This window comes from Podarcis pityusensis (genome assembly GCF_964106645.2).
Source record: "Podarcis pityusensis genome assembly, chromosome: 4".
In the NCBI taxonomy this organism is placed as follows: Eukaryota; Metazoa; Chordata; class Lepidosauria; order Squamata; family Lacertidae; genus Podarcis; species Podarcis pityusensis.
The window spans coordinates 75,446,739-75,470,873 of record NC_138027.1 but is presented as its reverse complement, the minus strand read 5'-3'; the positions used below and the strand labels follow the sequence as shown (position 1 = coordinate 75,470,873).

General features: G+C 39.5%; 1 protein-coding gene and 2 long non-coding RNA genes across 11 annotated transcripts in view; 1 reads left to right on the top strand and 2 right to left on the bottom strand.

Annotated features, from left to right (window-relative positions):
- Positions 1 to 24,135, top strand: part of AFF3 (ALF transcription elongation factor 3) — a 243,119-nt gene that overhangs the window by 107,684 nt on the left and 111,300 nt on the right. For 7 of the 8 annotated variants that reach the window (XM_081002935.1, XM_081002932.1, XM_081002931.1 and 4 more), the window contains one exon: positions 9,215 to 9,259. The exons of the other annotated variant lie outside the window; for it this stretch is intronic. In XM_081002935.1, the coding sequence (XP_080859061.1) occupies positions 9,215 to 9,259 (45 nt within the window). The remainder of the gene's footprint in view (positions 1 to 9,214; positions 9,260 to 24,135) is intronic. 8 annotated transcript variants of the gene reach the window in all.
- The window catches only part of LOC308475955, a 106,493-nt gene that overhangs the window by 52,017 nt on the left and 30,341 nt on the right, over positions 1 to 24,135 (bottom strand). The window lies entirely within an intron of this gene.
- On the bottom strand, positions 5,345 to 20,855 carry LOC308476005. The gene is made up of 2 exons (XR_013985633.1): positions 20,594 to 20,855; positions 5,345 to 5,451 (listed from the first exon to the last, which is right to left on the bottom strand). It is a non-coding gene; the product is annotated as an uncharacterized lncRNA (long non-coding RNA).

Here is a 24,135-nt window from a genome sequence, read left to right as displayed (position 1 = left end):
TTACCAAACTTAAAACCATGGAGAAACCTGGTTTGAACAAAGACATTGGATTCTTATCCCATTATACATGACTAAGCCATTTCTCACCTTCTCACCCCTTGCCTTTTCCTGTAAGACCTATTACAGTCGTTAAGAGTCGTCAGCAGGCTCATCTCAGCTATCTGCCAATCTCCAATTCCCACCACCCTTCTGAGTAATACCCCTCCCCACCTTCTCACTATATAGAAGGATCTGGCAACTTCTGTTTCAGTGTATCTGAAGAAGTGTGCTTGCACACGAAAGCTCATACCAAGAACTAACTTAGTTGGTCTTAAAGGTGCTACTGGAAGGATTTTTTTATTCTGCTTTGCAGGCAAAAGGTTCCAGGTTCGATCTTCATGTTCTCCATGAAATCCTGGAATGCTGCTGTCAGTCATTGTAGATAGTACTGAGCTACATGGACCTATGGCAGGCATAGGCAAACTCCGGCCCTCCAGATGTTTGGGACTCCCATCATCCCTGACCACTGGTCCTGTTAGCTAGGGATGATGGGAATTGTAGTCCCAAACATCTGGAGGGCCAGAGTTTGCCTATGGTCTTACTCTGTATAAGGCAGCAGCATCCTATTTCCCAAGTGTGAGAAAATATTAAGCAAATATTCACCCCTACAAGTTCTTCCAATTCTCTAAACATATTACTTTTTTATTTATGCTTCTGCTTTGCTGTTCCCCCACCGCACACAAAAGAAACTCAAAGCAGCTAACAACAATACAGTACGCGCAACAATAAAACCAAACAAAATGCATTAAATAGCCACACCAAGTTTTGATTCCATTCAACCTAGGATTTGTTTCTTTTCTTCATTCAGATCCAAGTAGGGTCAAGGCCATTAAGAGGATTTGTGGACTAGCAGACATCAAATTAACACTCCCCCTCGCCAGAATGTAGAGTGGACCAGATGGATGTATCTACTCCCATTTCCAAGTAATTGGGCACTCACACTAAGCGTAATTAGTTTTCTTTCTTTAAGCCAAGGCGTTAAAAGCGAGTCACTACTTCCAGTGATGGCACATTAGTGGACACGCTATGGGCATTCTCTTGGCCTCCCAAAGTCACAAACTTGCCCATAAGCCCCCAATAAGACAGGTTCTGGCTAGGTGTCCAGATTCCTCTACTCAAAAGGGTGATTGACTACTTTAACCTGTTCCTGACCGGGCTCAGGAAAGACAACATTTGGTGCCCAGTTGAAGGGGTCTTCTAATTGATCAAACAACAAAATCCCCTACAGAGTAATGCTATCTAGTATGGCTTTCTTCCTTTACCTTATGTCTATACCATTCAGGCTGAACTGCAGGTCCCTGGATGCTTTGGTGAAAAGCTTTGGTCTCACTATTCACCATCCAGTGCTCAGCATGAGAGGGAAAGGAACTTCTAATTCCATTGTGCAGGCCAGCAGTGACAACTACAGAAACAGATATTTGGGAGCAGGTATCAGAAGGCCTTATCTCCAGCCTCCTTTGTGCGATGAACTCAAGCGCAGATCAGAGGGGGAGAGAGAGAGAGAGCATTGACTTTTTGTTCAGGTGTAAAAGTATTTAAGGTCAGCACCCCAAATAAATCTTATGTAATAGTTTATTTATTATGAATTCGTGGCCGTAGCCTAGGTCCATTCTTAATATTTCCAGATCGCTTTGGAAATATCTGTAGTCTTATCCGTGTTGCAGATTATGGACAATATTGATACGATTTCTCAAATGATTAGATTTTTCTTTATGTTCAGAGAACTCCATCTATTCAGTGATTTATGATTCATTTAATTAGAAAAGCTCTTACCGCTCAGGCAGAGTACAGGATTCTCCCCTCCCCCACCGCCATTCAAGCCCAAAGGTGCATTCATCGTAAAATAATAAAATTTGTTCTGTTCACTAAAACCTTTATAATTATTCAGTAATGATAGAACAAGAGCTGATTAATAGGTTATTAATTGTTATAACCTTTTAAACATATGAAGCGAACACTCTTAGGGGCTTTTTTTATAGCCACGGAGAAATGGGCTGAGGTCTTTTCCCCATCGTAGTAACTGATAAATGACTATGCTAGAATTTCCAGATATCCTTAATAGTGCATGAGCCAGGGTGAAAATTACTCCGAAACAGGATAATACTACCTGTGGCTTTTGGGGTTCTCGTTAATGGCAAGTATTCCATCATCAGGTAAATGTTCAGTGTTTTTCTAGCTTGGGGGAAAGGACAACGGCTTGTCTCCCCTTCCTGGCTTTTCCCGGATGCTCTCCTTCCATTATTCTATGTTCTTTCCCTCTCCTCGCATCCCACGCCCATTCCTCAACCTCCATAGGTATGCCACCTCTGGCACCTCTTCCCCACCCAGGCAGGTATGGTGGAAGCAGTTTCTATGGCCCATGGGAATTTCCCCATATTCAGACTGCAGTGATACCCACAGATTCTTGAAGTAGGTGATTCGTCAGTCCCCCATCCTCTTTGCCAACTGAAGAGGAGACCTGCAGAGCTTTCTGGCCTTAGCCTTAACTCCCTTTTTTTCTGCTGCATTCGTTCGTATAATTTTCATCTCAGTAGGACTGAATACCAATGATCATTTATAAACAGTTTTTCTCATTACGTTCATAGTTATGGCATTATTTTTTATAGCTCGCTAATTACAAACACACGAAACAGCAATGTTTGGTGTTAAATAATGTAAACAGCAATGTAATTCATTTTCACATTACATAGCTTTTATTGATTTATTGCTAATTTACTTTTTAAAAGGGGGTGGGGGTGGCTTCCTGGAATAAACTATCTATTTCAATATGTTGGGCTGTGTAGTACTAGCTGGTGTTTAGATTCACATTACAGTGTTGCGGAAAGGTCAATTGTTCCATAATGTCCTCTTTTGTTGTAAGTGTCATTCTGTTACAGAAAAACAACAACTATGCAAATAGGTTCTTGTCTTTTTCTGGAAGAAGAAAAAACAAGCTTGTTGAGTATATGCAGTTGCTATCCTATTCAGGCTTACTTTGGAGTAAGTTCCATTAAACACTAAACATCAAACCCTACCCCACCCCCCAGTGCAGTTTTTGAGGGGGTGTGGAATACTTCAGATGGGAAGAGTGAAATATGAAGTCCTGTTGTACAAGTGGAAATCTGTCCCACTTGTACACAGACACTCCTGGAGACAACCCTTTGGGACTTACTTCTTTCTGACTAAGCATTCATAGGATCACTGTTTCAGTGGCTTAGGGCTGTTGGTTTACACCAGGGGTCAGCAACCTAAAGCCCATGGGCCGGAAGTGGCTCACGGAGGTCATTTGACCGGCCCATGAGCCACCCTGAACTGAAGTGCCCACTCGCGCGCTGTGCTAAACTGGCGCAGCATGGCGTGGGGACTCGCTTCCACAGCGCCAGAAATCAAAATTGCGCACACGCTCCCTCACGCACACAGTCCGGCCCATGGGACCGATCCGGCCCAGGCAAGATAAACCTTGCCGACCCCTGGTTTACACTCTTCCATTTGTATGGAATTTTTAGAAGGTTTTTATTGGTTGTGTTTGTTGTAATTGGCTTTAGTTTTTATATTGTCTTTGTAAATTGCTTTGGGAAACTTTTTATGACGATAGCCACTATCCTCTGCATTTGCTCCACATTTATAATAGCACGATTGTTTAGTGTCGCAGCCCCTACACTTTGGAACTCCCTGCTTATTGAGATTAAGCAAGCCCTTTCACCGTACTCTTGTTGGCGCCTGCTAAAATCATTCTTGTTTAGACAAGACTATGCAGCTGCTTAGGAAATTGAGATCATTTTAATCTGTTTTAGTATTTTAAATTTTGTATGGTTGAGATTTTTTTAATTGATATTACAGTTTTATATTTTGAAAACCGCTTTGGCATTTTTTTAACAATCAAGCAGTTTATAAATTTTATTAAATAAATAAGCAAGTCCCACTGAAATAACTAAGAATTGCACTGGAAATCTCATTGGCCTTTTACAATGAGATGTTTGCATCATACTCTGTTACACAAACATGTGCACAATGTGCTTCTGTTCTGAACAGCTGCATCTTTGCAGGTTTTCTAGGAAAAAGTAAAACTTACTGGAAATGCGCACTAAAGTGCTGAAGAATTTTCATGAGGATTTTTTAAATTTCTGAGTAACCACAAGCACTGTATATGCTTAATGCTAACTTTTTAAATAAATCGTTCAAAACTGAAAGCTTCTGTTAAAAAGCTTCTGTTAAATTAAAATAATTTTAAAAATATTTTAAATTAAATAGAAACATAAAATTGGCGTGAAAATGCAAAGCACTAGTGGACCTTTGTTTTTATTAAGGCTGGGCACTAATATGCTGTGCAAATAGGTTTGTCTGCTACAAGGAGAAAAAGATCCAATTTCCTCTATGGAAACTTTCCAGAAAAAATAGGTATCTATTTCAAACAATTATTCATGCATTAATGCACTAATAAACATGTTGCAGCAGATAATGTACTATGCAAAATACATTTTCAAAGAAGCCCAGCTGGCTCTATTGGAAAGACAGTGTTTTTAGAGGCAAGGAACTAAGCCCTAGGTACTTTCGAGAATATCCTGCTTTTGCTGAGTGCAAGGAGTGCTGATAGGAATCCAACAGCATCTAGCAGGATGAGCTCTGCAATCTGCAGTAGCAGTTTTAATTATGAGCATTTTCCAGCAGCGTGGCAAGAGAATATGTTCAGCTCAACATCCATTTTAATAAATAAGAAAAGCATTAATATACTGTGACAAAGTATTGATTTTCTGCAATCAATCTTTCACAATAACAATAAAAGCCTTATATTTTATTAATAGAACTATACAGTTCCAGTCCATTACATCTCCTCTTGTTGTTTCTGGACTGCAGTGTGTGTTTTTTATACGAGCAAAATGTTAAAGAGTTATGAGGATGCCTGGCTAGAATGTCTAAAAAACATTTCACTGGAGGTGCCCAGGCATCTTTTATAAAGTGAAATATTATCAGTGCAGCTGTTTATAATTGATTACTCCAATGTTGCTGGAAAACTAGAGAGGGTTGAAGAGGTTTCATTTCCCCCGCTCCTAACCTTAAGAGGTTTCAATCACAGTGTAAAAATCCCAGGCCCTAGTAACAAGAAACAGACTGCACTCCAAAATCATCTCAGCGCTTGCATACGAACCTGTTTTCTTGTGGACATATTGAACACATGGACCATTGACAATTACTCTTCTATAATATCGTATTCAACTCTCTGAAGAGCTATTGTCTATATGTTAAATAAAACCTATGCACCTTTACCAGTGAGTAACAGTACGATCCTATGCAGTATAATGGATGTTGGGAGAAAAAATTCCCATACTTTCATATATTCTCTAATGGGGACTGAAGTGGCAGTGATTAACCAGGAATGAGACCTTGGGATCATAGTGGATAGCTCAGTGAAGATGTTCACACAATGCTCAGCAGCTGCAAAACAGGCAAATTTCATGTTAGGGATCATTAGAAAATGGACTGAGAATAACAACATTGCCATTATCATCATGCCATTATACGAAACGATGCTGAGAGCACACTTGCAATAAATATTGTATACAGTTCTGGTCGCTGTTGTAGAGCTGGAAAGGTTTCACAAACGGGCAACCAAATGACCAACAGGTTGGAGTCACTCCACCATGAATAAAGGTTACAACATTTAGGCTTTTTAGTTTAATGAAACAGGCAAGTAGAGGGTGACAAGATAGAGGTGTGCAAGATTATGCATGCAGTAGAACTTGAAGCCATCCAATGAAACTGAATGTTGGAAGATTCAGGACAGACAGCAGAAAGTACTGCATCAAACAATTAAATTATAGAATTTACACTCACAAGACATAGTGATGACCACCAACTTTGATGGCTTTAAAAGGGGATTGGACAAGTTCATGGAATATAAGCCTCTGTATGGCTACCAGCCACAATGGCTATGTTCTACTGCTGGAGGCAGTATGCCTCCAAATTTTAGTTGCTGGTCACCAAACCATGGGTGAGGGCTATTGCATTCCATCTTGCTTGTGGGCACACCATAAGCATCTGGTTGGCCATTGTGTAAACAGGAAAATGGAAGGTGGTTTTGGCTCCATTTAATAGGGCTCTTCTTATGTTCTTAGATCTGCTCAGAAGTAAGTCCCTTTGGGTTTGGGTTGAAGCCATCATCCTATACACACGTACTTGTGATTTAGTCCAATCCTATGCATACTTAATTGTAAGTCCCATCAAACTAAGTGGGACTTACCGTACTTCTAACTAGACAGATGTCAGACTCACTGCTTTCAAGATATCTTATTCTCTGGTAAATGCATAAATTCATTCTTAGTGTGATGTATCAGTGTGTAGTCACTGTGCATCTGTTATGTACTGAGTTGAATAGGATCCAAAATGCAGCAGTCTGATTGGTCCTAGAACAATAGGATTCAGAATGCAGCAGTCTGATTGGTCCTGGAACAATAGGATCCAGAATGCAGCAGTCTGATTGGTCCACAGGAGCCAGCCAATCCAACTCCAGGTGGAAGTGGATCCGCAACCTGATTGGCCTACAGGAGAATCCCAGAATTAGCCAATCACGTGGGGCCCATTGTGTAAATAATGTAAAGCAGACATTTTGGGGGAACTTCCATTCCTCACTACTCTGAGCTGAATAAAGAGCATGAAATCCACACTCGACTCCGAGTATATTTCGGCATCCTCCAGCATTATATAACATTTTTAGTCATATCTGTGAACACACAAATATGGAGTGAATTTGTACCACCTGAAAGCACTTTCTTTCCACGCCAGCATGCTATAGCAGAAGCTTTTATTTTATTTTTCAAGAGGAAGAAATCACAGGAACGGAAAAAAATGTGCTTGCTGGCATTTTCCATCCACAAAGCAGTAAAAGCCATTTTCCTCTGAGATTTCAGACAGTTTAGTATCTCTGAACATTCTGAACCTAGCTGAGAGAGCAGAACCTCTGCACTGATAAGCTTTTGAATGAATCTTATCTTGAGGTTCAGAGCAAAACTGCTGGGCAATAAATGGTCAGGGCTTGTGGGACTTGAGAGTAGCCTCCTCCCCTCCAATAAAACCAGGAGCACTTTCCTGCAAGCTCTGTAAAAGGCTGGCCAGGTAAAGGTCAATTAGAGGGGAAGACAGGAGCTCTCAGAAAACTGGGTCGTTTTAGAAGCCAGACTGTTATGTGATGCAGGACTTTTTGAAGCAAGAAGCCTTTCTTTAAAAAGTGAATGTCTTGCCCAAATGAGGAGGGGGTGGGGAGAAGGAACACTTACAGTACTGGTAGAACAAATGGAAGGCAAGTGAATTTTATTTTGAAGAAGGAAGATATTACTGGAAACATTAAGACAAACAACAACAATGTCTTTAAATACAGAAGAAAGAAGAAACCAACCAAGAAGATGGTTGGACCATTAGCCAACAAATGTGTGAAAACATTACTGAAGACTGTATTTTTTTTTGCGGCAGTCTTCATTATGAAAGATATTTGACAGACATTCATGCCTGAACTGCTTTTCCTGGATCTAATTGACAAATTAAAAATTAACAAGTTGCTGCTGGGTCTTGATGACATCCACCCCGGGGTTATTTAAGAACTCATATGTGAAGCTGTTGATCTAAAGTTATCAGCTGTTGTTGTTTCTCACATCTTTACAGGAAAGTGTTCTGGGCACCCAAAGACTTTTGGCTTGGGGAATATTTCAATACAGCAGTTGGAAAGTCCATGTAAATATGCAGTACATCAGAAAAGTGACAATATACAGTTCAGCAGCAAAATTCAAATTTCCCTGGGGTCATTGTCCTTCTGACTCAGGCAACTTCTGAAAAGCAGTGGCCCCAGCTCTAAAACACAATCCACCAAGATCCCACCAGAGATGGATGAGCATTATGTTACGTATAGTAATTTAAATCACTGAAATTGTAAATGCTTGTATGCACTACCATGTGTTTAAATTGGATTGGCTGGTAACTGAATTCTAGAGAGTTCTCTGGTACTTCTCATGTGATTGACTAACGTTGGTCACATGGGAGCTATCTAGCGAAGGAGAGACTCAGTTTTATAGGAAGCAAGATGACTGTGTTTTAGAATCCACTGTGAACACTGCTAAGTTGAATAGAGTGTTGGAGTGCTTCTTCTCTGCTCAAAAGAAAGAGAACAAAGCTGTAGGAGAAGGTAAAAGTGGAGATCTCTCATAGGAGCTGCAAAGCATGGCCTAACTGAGAAACAGAAGGCTGAGTGCTGAGCTTTGAAAAGGAGAGGAAAATATTTGTTTGGAAGTTAGAAGAAACTGTAAGCCCATGCCTGGATAAGCACTTGACTATAAATATTATGTTATAATTCATCTATAGCTATAAGTTTCTGCAAGTAAAGTTTTTGAATGTTAAAGTCTGGACATTGGTTTAATTTCCAAAGAAGAGTGTCAGTCCTATATCTGATTTGAGCTTCTTAGCTGTGATTATGCTATCCTTACTTCAACAGATTACACCCTTAATACAGTGTAATTTCAAACTGTATCTTACTCAGCTGTGTTGTACAATGTGTTTCCTCTTGGTGCAAGGTAATGTTGATGAACATTTAGGAAGAGGAGTATAATAGGTAAAATTATGTTTACAATTTACCGTTTTCTGTTTAGTAAAAGTTGTTCTGGCCTTTAATTCCACCTTCATTTTATTTTGTCATGAAAGGGACAATTTATTGAGAAATTATGTTCAACTGGAGTAAAGCATAGCAACAGTCACTTCATTTCAACAGGGTTTATACAGAAAAGGCTTCTGATGAATTATGGCCTTAGAGCCAGTGTGGTGTAGTGGTTAAGAGCAATGGACTCGTAATCTGGTGAAGCGGGTTTGATTCCCCGCTCTTCCACATGCAGCTGTGGGTGACCTTGGACCAGTCACACTTCTCTGAAGTCTCTCAGCCTCACTCACCTCACAGAGTGGTTGTTGTGGGGAAGGAGGGGGGAGGAGATTGCTGGCCGCTTTGAGACTCCTTAGGGTAGTGATAAAGTGGGATATCAAATCCAAACTCTTAGAGTTAAACTTCAGTTTTGGTGTTTTTTAACTGCATCAAGTACATTAAGCAATGATTCTAACTTACTGAAATGGGGACAAAATTAACATTGTTTAAAAAATTACTTAATTTACATTTTTGCAGACTCATCATTTCTCACTGTATATCTGTGTTACTCCTTGTTTACAGGACAATGGGGGAGGAGATGACAGCTGCGTTGAAGAAATTTTACGGGTAGGACTCTAGTTTATCCTTCTATTATTTATTAATGCTTAATCTGACTTGGTGCTTCCCAGGCATTCTATAACAAATACCAACAGTTTGAAATATAAAGACCAGAGAAAAGAGAAATCTATATGTTGCATGGGCAATATGATTAGTGTCATGATGTGGTTAGTCACTAGATGGCACTGGATTTAGTTGTATCTGCATGGTATCAGGAGTTTCCTGCTGCTGTTCTGTTGTCATTGGAGAGAGAATAATGTTCTCCTATAGCATCCTGGAGAGTCTTCCTTTACAATGATGTCATTGTAGGCTAGACAAACGAAAACAAGGCCCTAACATTGGTGTTTCATTTTCCTTAAAAGGAATGTGGGGAATTTATGGTATGTTCATTAACCTGAGAAAATGATTTATGTCTGTTGCTGCTCTAACTTCCTTCCACCAAATATCTCAAATCCAATTGTTACTGACAGGAAATGAAACCTTACACTTATAGGAGAATTATGGAAAGCTCACATTTTAATTATTTTCTTGTATAAGTTGCGAGCAAGATGCTTTCATTTCTCTTCAGTGCATTGTAATTGTTTGGCATTTATTGAATTCATATTGTTCTGGTACTCTCTTGCTTCCCCATCCCTCTTAAGTAATGAAGCAAAATATCAATAAATGGGAAAGTGAATACAGTGGTATCTTGGTTCCCAAACTTAATCTGTTCTGGAAGTCTGTTCCAAAACCAAGCGTTCTAAAACCAAGGCGTGCTTTCCCATAGAAAGTAATGCAAAATGGATTAATCCGTTCCAGACTTTTAAAAACAACCCCTAAAACAGCAATTTAACATGAATTTTACGATCTAACGAGACCATTGGTCCATAAAATGAAAGCAATAATCAATGTACTGTACTATAAAATAAATAAGACAGTATTGTAGATGATAAAAATTAAAATTATTTTTTTCCTTACATGCACTGATGATAGTCATTGTTTTGAAGGGGGGCTTTTATCCATTTCTACAGTCACACAATCAATCAGTAGCTGCACTGGGTTCCACTTAGTCACAAAAACAAGTCACAAAAACAAAGTCACAAGTCAGTCCCATAAAACGAAGAACAAGTCACAGTCAAAAAAAGAAAAAGCCACAAAAACAAAAATGCAAAAAAAATTAGCAAAAACAAAAGCTCCAAATATCACCTCTGTGTTGCATGGGTGCTTGGGATTCATCAGCCGACAGCTCAAGAGGAAGCCTCTGATTAGCAGTGGGGGACTTAATTTGCAAACGGAACACACTCAACAAGAAGCGGAACATGTTCAGCTTCCAGAGCAAAGCTCACAAACTGGAACACCTACTTCCGGGTTTGCAGCGTTCTGTTTCCAAGTTGTTCATAAACTAAGCTGTTCTAAAACCAAGGTACCACTGTGAGAAGTTTGGGAGGATAAGTACTGTATTTTTCGCTCCATAGGGCACACTGGACTATAGGGCGCACTTAGTTTTTAGGGGGGGGGGAATAAAGGGGGGGGAATTATTTTTTCCCCCCCAGCCCCAAAGAGCAAAGAAGCCAAGACTGTCTTGGCTTCGTTTTTAGCCGTGGGGTGCGGCTTATATTCGGGTGCAGCTTATATTTGGGCCAAAACGGTATATAGAAATAAAAAATAACAATAAGATAAAATCTCTTCTGAGCAGTATGGTGAAATATAATGCTGAAAGACATATGAATAAAGCCAGCAAATACAAATAAACAGAACTTTCAGCTTCTAAACAATAAGATTAAGCAACTTCTAGAAGCAATGGTAGAATACAATGTGTACTGAAAGACAGGAGAATCTGGTAAGTAGGGCAGTTTCTGACATCCAAATGACCTGTTTACAATATTAAGTCCCACTGTGGAAGCTCCTTTGGACACACATTCCATTTACACCTGCAATTCCTGGTGTAGCAAGTGATATACACAAAGAACCTGGTTTCCACATGTGGATCTCCTTAGTTACATTAGGTTGCATGTCTGGGAAAGCCTTGCAGCCAAATACAACAATCCTACTTCATTATAATTTTGAATCAAAAACTAAAAGTGAGACAAGGTCAGATATCTGAGAGCAGATGTTGAGTTAGTCAAAATAATTTACAAATATATTTCCTGAAACAGGAAGCAAGAGTGCAGTGTGGGCTAAACAAGATAGACTTCTAAAAATAGTTCTCAAATAATATAGCTAGAAGTTGCAAGAAAACATGATCTTTTCCGTTTTTCTTCCTCTTTACAATATGGAAGATCTGTTCTGGTCAGGATTCTTTCCATGTAGCTTGGTAAAAACTTGTTCTGCTTGAAAAGCACAAATATATTATTCTGCCCCTCTCAGTTTGTTCGTCTTTATTCCCTTAAAATTCCATTAAAGAAGTCTATTAAAATAAAAAAAAGTGTGCTCTTTGGAGACTTCATTTTTATTCTAGAAAATTGGGATCCTCCTGAGGTATAAATAAAGCCTGTGAGTGAATTCTGAGCATATTTTAAACTACCTAAGAGAAGATTAAGATGGCTGAAGTTCATTGACTCAGATTGTCAACAGTATGCTGCTAGCTGAAATGATTAATCGCTTTGATAGAAAACAGAAGTAAATTTATCAAAAGGGAAGAAAAATAAGCAGGAGGGACAGTGCTGACTATAGGGGCAAGTTGATTGGTTGTTTAATAATGCATAACAAAGTGTATGTCAGATTATAAGGAAATCACACGTAGCTGAAAGAAAATGAAATAGCATCATGGTAAGAAATATTTGTCTTATTTAAGCTAACCAGTGCAAGTTTTGAATCTGTTGAAATCAATGAAATTTCCTGACAAGTAAAGCCTTTTTAAAAAAAAAGTCACATGGGGCATAAAATGTCCCAAGAAGAAATCTATCTATCTATCTATCTATCTATCTATCTATCTAATCAGTAGGGGGCTTCTTTTCCTAGTACTGCAGTAAAATGTGACCCCATGATAGTTGTTTTTAAATAAGGCTGCTTTCCTGGATCAGTTTTTAAGTGCTACACTTCTGACATCACACTCATGGGTTTGTTCTGGGACAGTTAACTATCACAACATGCAGTGGAATTTGGCTAGGGTAGTAAAATGTCCTACCACCACCACCAATGTTGGTTCAAGGTTTCCTTGTGTTGGATGAGAACTGAAGTGCCAGGAAGTTACCTATATTGAAAATGCTGTCCATCAGTGTTAATTACCTAGATCAACTTCCCTAAGCTGGTTTTGAACAGCATATCCCCATATCCCAGGACAATCTTCTTTCAAAACTGAGTGATATGGTAGAGGGAACATTAGAGGGAATGTTTGTGATATGGTAGAGGAAAAAGGTCAAAAGACTCACAGGCAGGGCTTTTTTTCAGCCCAAACTCAGTTCTGGCACCTCTCAGGTGGGCGCCATTGCCATTATAAGAGAACAAGGGATGCGTTGATGCTGAGTTCTGCCACCTCTTTTTCCAGAAAAATAGCACTGCTCGCTGGAAATACCAAAAGCAGGGTCTGAATCCCAACCAGGTATTTTGCTATGGAAGTTCCATTAGCAAAAATAGCAGTGGAATTCGGTAACTTTCTGCTGCAGTTCTGTTTTGTTGATATGCCGTAAGGGCTGTTTTAAAATGTTAATTTATTGCTTTCTTAGTTAGCCACTTCCTTAAAATCAAAAGCTGAGTTCAAAAGTTTGAAATATATAAACACATTACAAAGTATAGTACACACATGCTCTGTGGAATTATCCACTTTGTTCTATATTAGAAGCCTTAGGTAGCGGTGTTTATGTACTGCAGTTCTTTTTGACTTGAAAATGTGTATATTTTGGGAGGGGGAAACTCATAGAAATCAGCACTTACTGTGTGTCAATTGGTCCTTTAATATTTTCTTAAATGATGTTTGACTTGCACTGTAATTTCCTAAGAAGATGGTATGTCTTGATGGAGTATTGAGCACTTAAGAAAACCTAGACCTTTTGTATCTGCCACTTATTTCCTGATTATCTTTCTGGAGGTCAGGCCCTTCATTTTGACACTTAATGAATAAAATGTCTACGTTGCAGGAAATGGGATAATGAATTGTGAAAAGACATAATCAGCAATGACTAAATAATTAAGGGAATTGAAATGTAGAGTCATCAGGGAATGCATTAATAATAACATGATTTTTCCATATGCTAAAAATGCTGCCTTAAAAAAAAAAAAATCAGTCATCACACATGCTCTGTGGCAAGAAGAAAGAAATTTAATAGGAACTGTAATTAGATGTTCTGCTTTTAACTGACTGAATAAAATATGAAATCATATAGAAAGTATATTTAGATACAAGCCAGAAAGTAAACTGATTATTATTCATAGTCCTGCTAATAGGAGCTCTAATTTATGCATCTAGTGGGAATCATGTTAAGCAATTAGGAAGCTGTGTCACACTTCACTTGCCTTTATGCATTTACATATTTATATATTTTTCAATAACATGATAACATTTCCCATCGTTTAGTCTGCAATCCTATAACCACTTACCTGGCAGCAAGCCCCATTGAACTCAACAGAACTTACATCTGAGAATGGGCTGTTAGTTGCCTTTATTGCAAGTACCTGCCTAGAATATTACTCTGACATTCTGTCTAATAAATATAGCTGCTGCACTTCCAAAGCTGTCTGATGTTCATGGGAAATAGCATCAAACATGCTTCTGGTTTGTTCTGTTTTTTCAAAGCCAACCTACTGCATTCCACTACACTTACGGAATGGGCACTGCACTCAACGCATGCTTGGCCTGGAACAGAGGAGGGAAACACAACAAGAAAAGACACAAATGGTGGGCATACCCTCAGTGCCCCTGGCAACACTTGTCAAAACCCACCAGTCAAGGACTGTGCTGGCAAACATGTCCACATGTCACCTTCATGTGGAGGGAGTCAATGACCTTACAATGGGCAGAATGACCCAACATACACCCCAGCATTATGCAGCATGCAAAACAATGCCACACTGATCCCTGCCTGCAAGCTCCAATAGCACAGCCAGCAATGATCCCACTACTGCCATGCTGAAGCTATCCCTACAGGCAGGTCGTACTCCTCACAGCCACCATTTTGAAGCACATAGAGCAAAGGGAGAAAGGAGAGTCCATTCAGCACATCACCTACATATCTCTCTGGGCAGAACGCCTGAAGAAGCCGCACATTAGCCTTCCTGGGACAACTGTTAAGGACTCTTGACAAGTAGCCAAAGGAAGGGACTAGAATGAGCAGTGAGAGCAGTCATAGACACAGACAGAGAGCAGCAACCTCCAGTGGCTCACCAAACAGGACATGAGGCTGGGGAGCAGCAGATAGGAGTTCAAGCCTCAGCAGAAGAAAAAAGGGGGCAGGATTTTTTATGCACAGTGTTTAGCATGAATTTTCTCCCTGTTTCTGACCCTTTAAGCTTTAAATATGAATGATATGAGGCCAAAGTGTTACAGCCCCATGCAGGGGATTCTTATAATTTGAGTTATGGTTTCCCAGTGTGGAGCTTATATACTGGTGTTTGTATGCTGGAAAGTGGGTCCTGAATTCTATCATATGCTTATGCTCTGTCCTGGTGAATTGAGCAGAGTGGTCTCTGACCCATGAGCAGCTTATTTTTAATGTTTTCCCTTCCGCTGAAGATAATGGATGGGGAATTATTTGCGCCATGTCTGAGGTGTTGTGCTAGCAACACAGACATGATCATGGATTGAAGGGGTGTAAGATACAGTTAAGGGCCAAGTCCAAGTATTGAAGATCTCTCGGTATGGCATGTGTGTAACCTGCTTCTATTCCTGCAAAACAGAATAATTCCAGAAAGTTAAAAAGTTTACTTTAGGTCTTTCTCCTGCCTCGCAAGCCACAGAAATCAGGTTCATGATTTCTTGGCCCCCTCACTATCTCTTGGCTCCAGGCTTGACGTTTTGGCTGCAGAGCATCTTTTATAATTAGGCTGGCAAAAATTTCTATTACCTTTCTCTGCTCACTCCAAGGTCTAATTGACAGCTGTTCCAGTCCCGCTCCCAGATGGCCAAGCCAACACCTTGAAGTTGAGCTGCCTCTGATATAATTTACTTCCACCTGTCACGTTAGGGAGCTTTCAGGCTAAAACAGAATTTATTCCCAGGAGCAGCACTTCTGACTTCCTTATATTAGTTACTCTGTAGACCCACTTTATTTTCCTCCCTCTCTCTATTCATTCAACTGTTGTCCTATAACATGTTGACCATTATATTAAGTTGTCTTTGCATATATATATTTAACAACCAGATTTTGAGGGCAAATGTGTGAGAGAAATTATTGTTTCGAACTTTTACTTATCAAGTCTGGAGACCTGATACTCATTACAGAATTTATTTCAGAAATGCTGGTATTCATTTATGGCTGTCTCTGTTGTCTCTGCACAACCCTTGTCTAATCATTAAATAAAATCGGTGTATTACTACGTTAGCAAAACAACAACACAACCCACATGATTGTTTAATAGGGTATGTTGCAGAAAATGGAGTGTTAAATGGTCTCACTAGATTTTTATTTTGTAAGAGTGCATTAGGAAGCTGCTTTGGTAGGGTGCTGCTTTCATATGTGGAAGAAATCACTTGCACTGTACATCATTTTTATATCTTGTTGCTAAGCAACATATCATAGTGCGAGTATTGCAAAGGTGTCTGCTTTCTCATTAAAAATGTTCATGTTGCTCTTTAATCTTGCTAAATTAGTACTGTTATTTGTATTATGTTGCCCCCTTTTGTGTCTGTTGATTGAGGTTTCCAGCCAATGGATTTTGAAGAAACCTATCAGGGTTTTATTAAGTTGCATTTGCATTTGTAACTTAGACCATATGTGTCCATGATACTCCCTTGTTTCTCAGTTCATCAGCCCTTGTTTTCAGACAGGGAATTGAACATTTGTGCTCACAGTCATAAAGGTAATTGGAATCATGGTCTAGGCTGTCATCTGGATCTCATTACATGTCATGGCAAGACTCCTACTGGCTTGGATCCAAAACAACAACAACAATAGCCATGCAAAACCCTGAGCGGATATAATATAGCCACTAGCTCTGCTCTGCAAAGCACTAACAGAAGAGTTTAACCAATGTCACAGTGAGTCAAGAGTTAAACAGCAGTGTGCAAAATATGGATGGCAAGCAAATATAGATGGGGAAAATGGAAACATAGAAGTGTGGCTCAGCTGAAAAAATAAAGGGCTTGAAAAAGATCCTTGGGTGATCCTCTGTGGAGTGGGGGGGAAAGGAAATGGGGTCTAGAGTTTATATGGTTTATATGGACCTGTGCAGAGACATTTAAGAACAGCCTGGTTGCATCATGAACATTCCAATAGGGATGCCACTTATATGTGTTTTTGTTAATGCTCCTGTTTCCCCAGAAGCTAACCAAGTCTTTGCGCAATATGGTTTTAGTATAAATCGGCAGCTTGTGACATTTTGCGAGAGCTTGTGCATTAAACTGTGCAATGCCTTGCGGTAGTATGTATCTTGAGACATTGTGCTAACAGGAGCTTCTTCTGGTTGGCACCTGGCTGTCTTGAGAGACAATGGAGTGTGCCTCTGGGGGTGAAGTCAAACCGCTGTGTTAGCAGCACCGACTGACCTCCCCAGGGTGCAAAAGCCTGGGCAGTGTGTATGGATGTCCTGGGCTGCCCAGACAACAAGATCCCACTCTTGGCCTCATTGATGTGGTCCAAAGTAAAGCAGAGCAATACATTTGGCACTAGCTTGGCTGCAGGAGTTGCTGGAAGGAGGCGTACAAGGTGACATCCATCCATCTTAGCAGGAGCACACAGCCAGATTTCAGCTCTTCCCATGCAAGGTTACTGTGCAAATTTGCAGGCAACCTTTCCATTTGCAGAAGAGGCCTTTGATTGGTAGAGGGGCACAGTTGGATTCAACCCACAGGTTTTCCCTGAGACATCTTTAGGAAGTAGCATTCTACTCTCTCCTAATCTGATATTGCAACAGTTCCTATTATTTTACAAAGCATCCTAATCTATAGGACCGATTTTACTATGGATTATTCTAAGCACATATATATTATATGTCGTTTCTGCGAATTAAGCAGCTGAATTTATTTTATATTTATGGTCTTCCATATGCACACTGCAGCAGTATAACATCTTATATTGTGTGCAAATGATTAAAAGGATAAAATCTTTACAAGATGCATAACTGCTTGAATTACTGCTCTCTTTTATATATTTTCACATGAAAATGTAAAGGCCAAAGGCATTTCCCCAATATAGTACCATTAAATCCATCATTAAACCTCTAGCTAAACACAGAAGAAATTTAATAGAGCACCTCAAGTACAGATGCTGATGCGATGGTGTTAATATTGTTGCAGATAAAAACATAATAAATATTGCATTGCCAAGATAGCATTAGTCATACTATTGATTATATAGACAAAACAAACAATATTATTGAGATTAATGACCACCGTATATTTATGTTAATGTGTTGATCTAGTCACTAGGATTGATACAAGGATCCTAAAACATTGCAATATTTTCAAACAGCAGAATGTTTATTCATTCTTTAAATAAATACATCATAAGGTTTTCTTATTTATTTATCTGTAAAAAACAGCACAAGGACATCTCCTTTCACTGCTGGTTGTTCTGAAAAAGGTTACAGCATGTAGTATTGGATATTGGTACAAGTTTTTAAAAACGTACTGAAATAAAAATACAACTTGATTATGAAACTACCTGTTTTAGACCATATTTTTTAATTGCAATAATTAAATTCCTGTTTTCTTACCACCACACCTTAATTTAGCCACATTTGTCTACAGTGCAGCAACCATGAATACTGTTCTTGTATGCTTTTTGATTTACAAACAGAATTTTTGTATGTTAGCCACTTAATTGCATTTTCATTGCATATGTAGGTCCATGCCATTTTACCTTACACATTATTTGAAAAATGCCAGCAAGAATTTTCTCATCCTCTGAAATGGTCATTGCGTTTGTAGATACACTCACTGCCTTTTCTTTCTGCCTGAGGAGTATCCAAGTGGCTCCGGTTGACAAGGAGATGTACTTCGATTAATGCTGTTGTCATCTGAATAGTTTCAATATCTATTTTATAGTCGCCCTAGTGGCACTTTACATAGATTAAATGTGAATTTCTTCTAGTGTCTGTCTAAGATAATCATGCACAGTAAGCATTATGAACCCTTCTTCAATCAGTAGAATGTTGTGGTTGCTATGCCAACAACTTGAGATCCAGCATGTACAACAGAGTGTAGAAAAAGTGGACGTCTGCCTAAGCCATAGCCTCCAGATCTTCTAATGTGGCCCTCCAGATGTTGCTTAACTCCCATACCCCCCAGCTGTTTGGGGTAATGGTAAGGGTTGAATGGAGCTATAGCCCAGCAACCTGTGAAATGCCACAGGTTAGCCAACTCTAACGTTCTAATGTTCACCCTACCGGGGATGGTGCCATCTGGGTCCACATTCTCCAGTGCTTCCTGAGATTGTCAGAGCCAGCACTCGGGAGATGGTTCAGAACACAAGAAGAGCCCTGATGAACCAGAACAAAGGCCCATCTAGTCCAGTATTCTGTTTTCACTGTGGCAAAACCAGAAGCCCCCCAAAAGCATGCAAGCATACCTATGATTCCTAGCAACGGGTATTCAGAAGCATCCTGGTGGTATAACATAGCCATCGAGGCTAGTTGTCTCTTCCTCTCACCTGTCAGCACTTAAGAGGATTCCGCAGATCATTTAGGAGAGAGATTGTCAGCCTAGACCAGACAGTCCCTGTCAGAATGATGAGCTAGGCACCATGGTGGGGAGATAACTCTCGGCCAGTTAAATCATGCTGGCTAGGCTGTGATGGAGAGGAACGCAGTGATGGGGTGAGGGTGCAATTTCCCTGCCCATCACAGTACTGAGCTAGGCTGTAATGCAAAGGAAAATAGCTGGAGGAGAGCTCATAACAAGGCACCGCAAGGGGACTTAGCATAGGGAAGATCATAGGAAGGGGTGATTTCTGTGTGTGCGCACTGTATGTGTAGTGCTCTGAGATAGGGTGCATTTGCATGCTCGTGTGTGTTGGTCATGCTCACTTTTTGGCTGCACCCATTGTGCCATGCAACCTCCAGATTAGGGTTTGCTGGCTCAATGTTCTACTTAAGCCAAGAAAGGTTAAGTACCATTGAGTCATCAGCCAGCCATTCTCTATGTGGCTAATGCTGAGATCAAGACTGAAATCCCATTTGGGACTAAGCCCTGATGAACTCATTGGGACTCACTTTTCAATAACATGCAAATAAGTGTTTATGTAGGAATTGTCCAGATATTCTCAGCAAAGTATAGGAAGCAGGATTAAAAAAGAAATTAAGATGAGGCTTTATAAAAGCCAAGCCATTCCCCCCCCCCAATAAAATTCCCTGCTTTCCGGTATTTTATTATTACCAACACATGTCTTGAACTATTACTTCTAAACATGCACTGCATGCATGGCGGAGGAGGACACTATGCATACAAATGCATCTCTGGAGTCTGGCATGGTACCCAGATGTCAGTGAATCGTCTTCACACAAAGATCTGGGGTTAAGGAGGGGCATGTGTCCAGAGGGGTCAGGAGAAGGTGAAATAATCCAAACTGGGCTTCCTGAGGATAAAAAGAAATCCATAAGACCGGGGGGGGGGGGGGGAGAAGTTGAAAAGGGACAAGAAGCCCAACTTGATGGGATTTCAAAGTGAGGTTAATTATAGAAAATAAAACTGATTGGAAAGGATCTGTACATTCTTTTAGGGTCAGCTGAAGGTTATAGTGGGCAGTTCCAGAACCCTGACGTGGATATTCTCCAATCCATGGTCAGTGTGCAGTGGAACCTCTGTTTTTGAACATAATCTGTTCCAGAAGTCTGTTTGACTTCCAAAATGTTCGAAAACCGAAAATCAAAGAGCTGTCAACAAAGTGAATGGTGAAAATGGAAAAATGCACCGTGGAAACCGTTCAACATCCAAGGTGTGTTCAAAATCCGAAGCATTCACTTCTGGGTTTTCGGCGTTCGGCTTCCAAAATGTTTGGCAGCCGAGGTGTTTGAAAACCGAGGTTCCACTGTATAAGGAGTCAGCAAGGCAGAAGCAAATGATTTTCTTGGTTTATTGGGCAAGGTGGTATGGTTTATTTGTGTAGGTCGATATCCTACAACATTCCTCTGGTGAAAATGGGGATGTCCTATATTTATTATATTATATTATATTATATTATATTATATTATATTATATTATATTATTTACTGTTGTGGAGGTGGGGGGATGATTAACAAAATCAATCCTCCTGGCAAAATTCCCTCACTCACCCAAGTTTAGGATATTCCACCATTCTTCAGCAGAGTTTCTTTTTCTTTGAGAAAAATAAGTGGCTCACATAAATGTAAACTAAGTTTTAATCATAAAACTGTAAGAAAATAACATAATGTCTGAGAGAAACTGAAACAACATCATGAGGCAAGTCTGAGGCAAGAAACAAGAACAGGCAGTTGGTCTCTCTTAACTGAAGTTCTTAACTGAACACACACGGAAGGGAGGGGCTGATTCCGGAGCAAGACACACAAGCCCCGCCCACCAGATACCATGCACTCTACTATTCAAATTAGGCCCCAGTGTTTTTCTTCCATCTAACTGGGTCCCCCCAGCCACTCTAGGAGGCTTCCAACATATATAAAAGCATAATAATAAAACATTAAAAAGCTTTCCTATACAGGGTTGCCTTCAGGTGTCTTCTAAAAGTTGTATAGTTACGTATCTCCTTGGCTTGGGGGTCACATAACTCCATATGCTCCAATGAAAAGAAGGATGTCCTACCATACCCTTTCCCATTTCTCTGATGAAAATAGTGACATTCTAAGGAAAAGTGGGACAATCTGGGATCAAATCAGGAACTGGGATGGCTTCTGTAAATCTAGGACTGTCTCTGGAACACAGGGACGCTTGAAGGATCTGCAGGTCTGGACAAACATGGGACATGGGCATAGCCAGGGTTTTTGTTGGGGGGGGCAGGACTTTGTTAGGGGGGCAGGACTTTTGTTAGTGGAGGGCAGAACCGATGTGATTGCTTAGTTAAGTATTTCTATTGCTCAGTTAAGTATTTCTATTCTATTGTTTTACTTGATTGGGGGAGGGCCGCTGCTCAATGCACCTAGTTGTATGTATGTTTTGAATAGTGTATCTTTGTAATTTGACTGAAGAATATTTCAAACTTTATTTCAAGTTAAACCACTTTGCCCAGGAGAGGTGGTATAGTGCTTAGAAACCTCAATAGTATGTTGAGGCTTTATTCATGATTGTAAAATGCTTTGAAATTGACAGATAAAAGACAACTCATGCTGTTAGTGCTAAGTATTAGTGCTTTAAAGGATGAAACAAAAGAGAGAGAGGGGCAATTACAGGTTTAATACTCTTGACTATGAACACAAGCACTATAGCATAACAATTGCATAACATGTTAAAAATAAATATTTATCTTCAAACATAAGCATAATTTAAAATAACCTGGCACTCTGTTTAAAAATGTTCAGTTTCCTGCAAACATATAGCAGCATAGAAAAGAAGAAGCCATGCGATGAAGCATAGGGAACGCTGTGTTGCTGTCACTTTGGAGAGCAAGTTGCTGATGTGTAGCTATACTTGGAAACACATGGAGTTGCTCCATTTCTAGCTCAGAAAACAGTTTCATTCCAAAGGAAGTTGTTTGTTGTGAGAGTAAATGAAGAGCGTGCCTTTTGTGTCATTGTAATGTGCCACCTGCTCCCCTTCGAGTCCCAAGTGGAAAGACCCAGTTTAAGAAGTTAGCAGCAACTCTACTTTCACGTCTTATCCAAGTCAAGACTACCTAGCTGGCCTAAATGATCAGCCAAGTATTTAAAAGTGCCTAGTTTGCAAGGGTTACTAAACAATTTCTAATTACAGGATCAGATACATAAATTGAAGACTAGTTGATTGCACTAGTACCGCTTATTCTGTAGGCAGAAAGACAACACAGGCTTAATTCACACTCTGTTACTGTGTGCAAAACCTTTATGTATCAGCGAAGAAGAATGTGTGAGAAGGAAAGTGTTTTTCCGCACACTAATATCCCAAGATGAGTTTACCATCTGGCACAGTGGATTTCAAGTCACCGAGAAGTCTTAAACACGAACACTCATAAAGATACTTTTAACAGAGCCATTTGCTGGTGTGTACTTTAAGTTCCATCAGTTTGATTCTAATCTTTTCCTTTTGTGCCCTTGCCATCTCTCTGTAAACCCCCCCACCCCGCACTTCTCATACTGGCCAAATTGATTGTTGTATTGTTACAGCAGGATGAAAATAATTTTAAGGAAGGAGTTTTCATATAGCGTTTTGAATTCTCTACAGATAACTACTGTACACTGAAAAGGTCCTGGCGATACCTTAATAGCAAATATAATCTGCCTTGTTCCATTATTTCAGTGTAGGTATGTTAAATGCCTTTATAAAAAATTGTATGAAGCTTATACGTAGCTGTACCAAATGTTACAGCCAAGCCTATAACACATACCTGTAGCATCAAGCTAAGAACAAATGGTGTAATAGAGAAGGAAAAACTATATTTCACTTCTGTACTTGACTATTGTGATGAACATGACCACAGTTTACTCCAAACTTCTGTTGTGTTTTTTTCATTTAACTAAGAAGAACTATTAAGACTGAAAAACTTGTAGCCCATGGTTACAATTTTGGCAGTTCCAACATTTTTGGGTAACGATACTATCACATAACAAAATAATGGAAGCTAAATTTCATGTGGATATCCTATTTGTGATAATTAATATGCATTCTTCAAAAGTCTTCATCTAAACCACACGTAAAACCTCATTCCAAATTGTAAGAGGTGATGAAATTGGCATATTTAGATGTGACAGCAAACCATGGTTTGATCTTGATTCATAAATGGCATCTTGTGCTTTAGTTGATAGGTGGCACATGCTAATAACCTATTTTTTCACATTTTGTTGTTGTTGTTAACCCAACTCCTTCATATTTCATCTGGTGGAGACTAAATGTTGCCATTTTATTTTAACACTAATAACTATATATTGAACTCTGCGCTGTACTTCTTATTTCAGCACTAAATGAATGCATGTAAAAGCACCCAGTGGCCCAGATCTAGAATGAAATTAATCCCAATATGACCTTGTTCAAATATTTTGGCACCAAAAATGTAAAGGCTACTGCAGATGCCTTATTTGCTGTTATACATGTAATGGTTCAACTTATTTAAATTTGTTTTTGCTTTATGGGCAACAGGTTGTGCTTTCATTTTATTGTACCTTTCAACCTAAAAAAAACATACCAAAAGACATCTCTGTTGCAGATATAAACAATGTCATATAAAATTTCTTCATTGTTACTAGATTTCCCCATTAATGTATGTTTTTAACTGTCTGCCAACCTGGAAACATTTTCTTGGCAGCTCTGGCTGATTTGGAAACACTTTTTCCATTCCTCTTCTGTCCGCATATATTCTGCCATCTGTCATGTTCTGGAAAACAGACAGTCTCATATCATGTTCTTTATGGTTTTTCACATTCTCTTTTATATTTGTTACTTGAAATTGGTCCAAGGTAATCTTCAGTGTATAGCAACTGCTTAGTTAGCAAAGTTTAATAATAGCATTCATGTTAGTATGCACTACATGTACTATTGTAGCTGCTGCCATCATCATCATCATCATCATTATTATTATTATTATTATTATTATTATTATTTATTTTATCTACAGAGACCTGGACCTGAATTATCTTAGCTCTTTTCCGCACAGTCCCTTTCCTCATTCCCAAGAGTTGTCCATTTATCTTCATTAGCCACTTGTTCCAGTCTG